This window comes from Alligator sinensis, unplaced genomic scaffold, assembly GCF_000455745.1.
Source record: "Alligator sinensis unplaced genomic scaffold, ASM45574v1 scaffold912_1, whole genome shotgun sequence".
In the NCBI taxonomy this organism is placed as follows: Eukaryota; Metazoa; Chordata; order Crocodylia; family Alligatoridae; genus Alligator; species Alligator sinensis.
Window position 1 is genome coordinate 64,573 of NW_005843299.1, and position 2,070 is coordinate 66,642.

Here is a 2,070-nt window from a genome sequence, read left to right on the forward strand (position 1 = left end):
AGTTAAATTCTTCCATGGGGTCTTCAAAAACCATTGGCAACCTTTCAACTCTGAAGGTCATATGCAGCAAGAGGCCAAATGAAACAATGTAATTAATAACCTGTAGAAACATGTCAAATAATGCATGGTGGTGTAATATTACATTTCTTGGTGAAATCAGGAAAGCCTGGCATCAAAAGCCTAGAGGTTTTCCTGAACTTTATATAGGATCAGAAACATCATAGAAATCACCTGGTTATTGGGTGCACTGCTTTATCATGAATGAGGCAAACATTTTGTCACATAAATAGCACAGGGGTCATGATTCCCAAGGATTTAAGTTTTTTAATTTAAAAGTTAGATACTGAATTTTCAGGGTTTTGCATAAGGATAAAACCTATAAAGCTTGAAATTCAAACATTCTGATTCTGTCAAAATGAAATATTTCTAGCAACATTTTTTTACATTTTTAATTCACCAAAAATTTTCAGCGTTAAACTTGAATGTTTTTCAATATACTTAAATTGTCAGTAAACCAGTAGTATCTATCTATTTGTTCAGCTTTAGTAATAAATGTGATCATTAAAAAAAAAAAAAAAAAATCTAACAAACTAGACAAGTTTCTAAGGCAATTCTTTCCTCCCTGCCCCCTAGCACATACTTTGTTTATTTCAATCAAATATAAGAAGTTTCACAAGTTTAGGATTATACAACAAAGGCATTTTCAGGCCAACACTTACTTTCAGCACTAGCTCCTTTAATACATGGAGAGAAACTAGAGTAACTACAACTCAGAGAAAACTTAGAGAAATGTTTTCCTCATTTACTGTTAAAAGTCTTCATGAGCAAGTGACCATGAAGCATCTTGCAAAGCAGTAGTTTAATAATACAATCCATGAGAGTGATTACTATTAATAGTGATAAACTTGTGTGATTTTGGAAGAGGAGAAATGTCTATCTTTGCACATTGCTCCCCATTCAGCTGGACTTCTGTCCCTGAGCTGCTGTGCTATTTCTGCTGGAGAAATGAAAAAGTGACAGCTCTTTCAATATGTTGCTCATGGAAACAAAAAGAGGTCAATGGAGTCTCAGTTTCCTCTCCTAAACTCTTTCTGCATGGGGAGGTTAACAACAGATCAGTCCCCATCAACCCCAGGCCTCCGTGAATCGTTCCTAAAGAAGATTGGGTAGGGTAAGTAGGTAGCAGAGTAGCTCTTCGACCTCAAATCATATTTGCAGCCACAGAGGGAGGTAACCCTCAACTAGACTGGCAGCTAGGTAACTACAGCCTGAAAATACTCAAAGGTCCACCTGAATCTGCAAAAGCCTACGGTTTAGAATAGCAGCAACAAAAAACAACATAGTTTTGATTGCAGTAAATTAAACATCTCGGGTCAGGTGAGAGAAAAGCAGTGAAACACTCACGTTTGGCAGTAGTATACAGAACCCCTTCGTTCAGGAGGAGGAATCCAAGGAAGACCAGGCAGCACAAACCTTTCATGGTGTTAGTGAGCATATGTGTTGCACATGCAGGTGAACAGACTCTGTTCTAGCACAGGTTAACTTTAATGCTCCTCCAACCTCTTCAGAGAAGCAAGAATAATATTTCACTGCTCTCCTTCTCTTCCTCCTCCCTGATTAAATGAAGGGCTGCAGGGCTCATCATGTGATGGCATTAAGCAGAGAGGCATGATTTTGTCTTCTGTTCAACTTTTCAGCTCATGTGCTTCTGACTCACTCTTTTAAGCACGCACTGGCATTTCTAAGAGTGCCGCCTGGAGTCATGCCATTTACCCCTCAGGTATTTCTGTACCAATTTTGCATTGTTTTCAGGTTTTGTAATTATTTAGTTTCAAGTTAAAGCCATATTCTGCCAGTAAAGACATGCTACTTCTTTTTTTATTTTGGCTTGCAATTGTTTCTGCAACAGCTCAACCTGTTGCAGAAACCTTGATGAACCTTGATGAACCTGTTGCTGATTCACATGGTATCTGGAGGATGTGATGGTCCCATTTCTGACTTAAATGGTGAATGGCTGATTTCAGCTCATCTTCGGTTCATACTTAGCACTGATCTCAACATTGATGCACT

General features: G+C 38.3%; 1 protein-coding gene across 2 annotated transcripts in view; it reads right to left on the reverse strand.

Moving 5' to 3' along the window:
• The window catches only part of GPNMB (glycoprotein nmb), a 23,766-nt gene extending 22,065 nt beyond the window's left edge, over window positions 1-1,701 (reverse strand). Inside the window, exon 1 of one of the 2 annotated variants that reach the window (XM_006038260.3) lies at window positions 1,405-1,701. In XM_006038260.3, coding sequence (XP_006038322.1) covers window positions 1,405-1,495 — 91 coding nt within the window. In that variant the 5' untranslated portion in view covers window positions 1,496-1,701. The remainder of the gene's footprint in view (window positions 1-1,404) is intronic. The other variant, XM_006038259.2, reaches the window with a different exon arrangement.
• Between the last annotated feature and the right edge of the window lie 369 nt (window positions 1,702-2,070).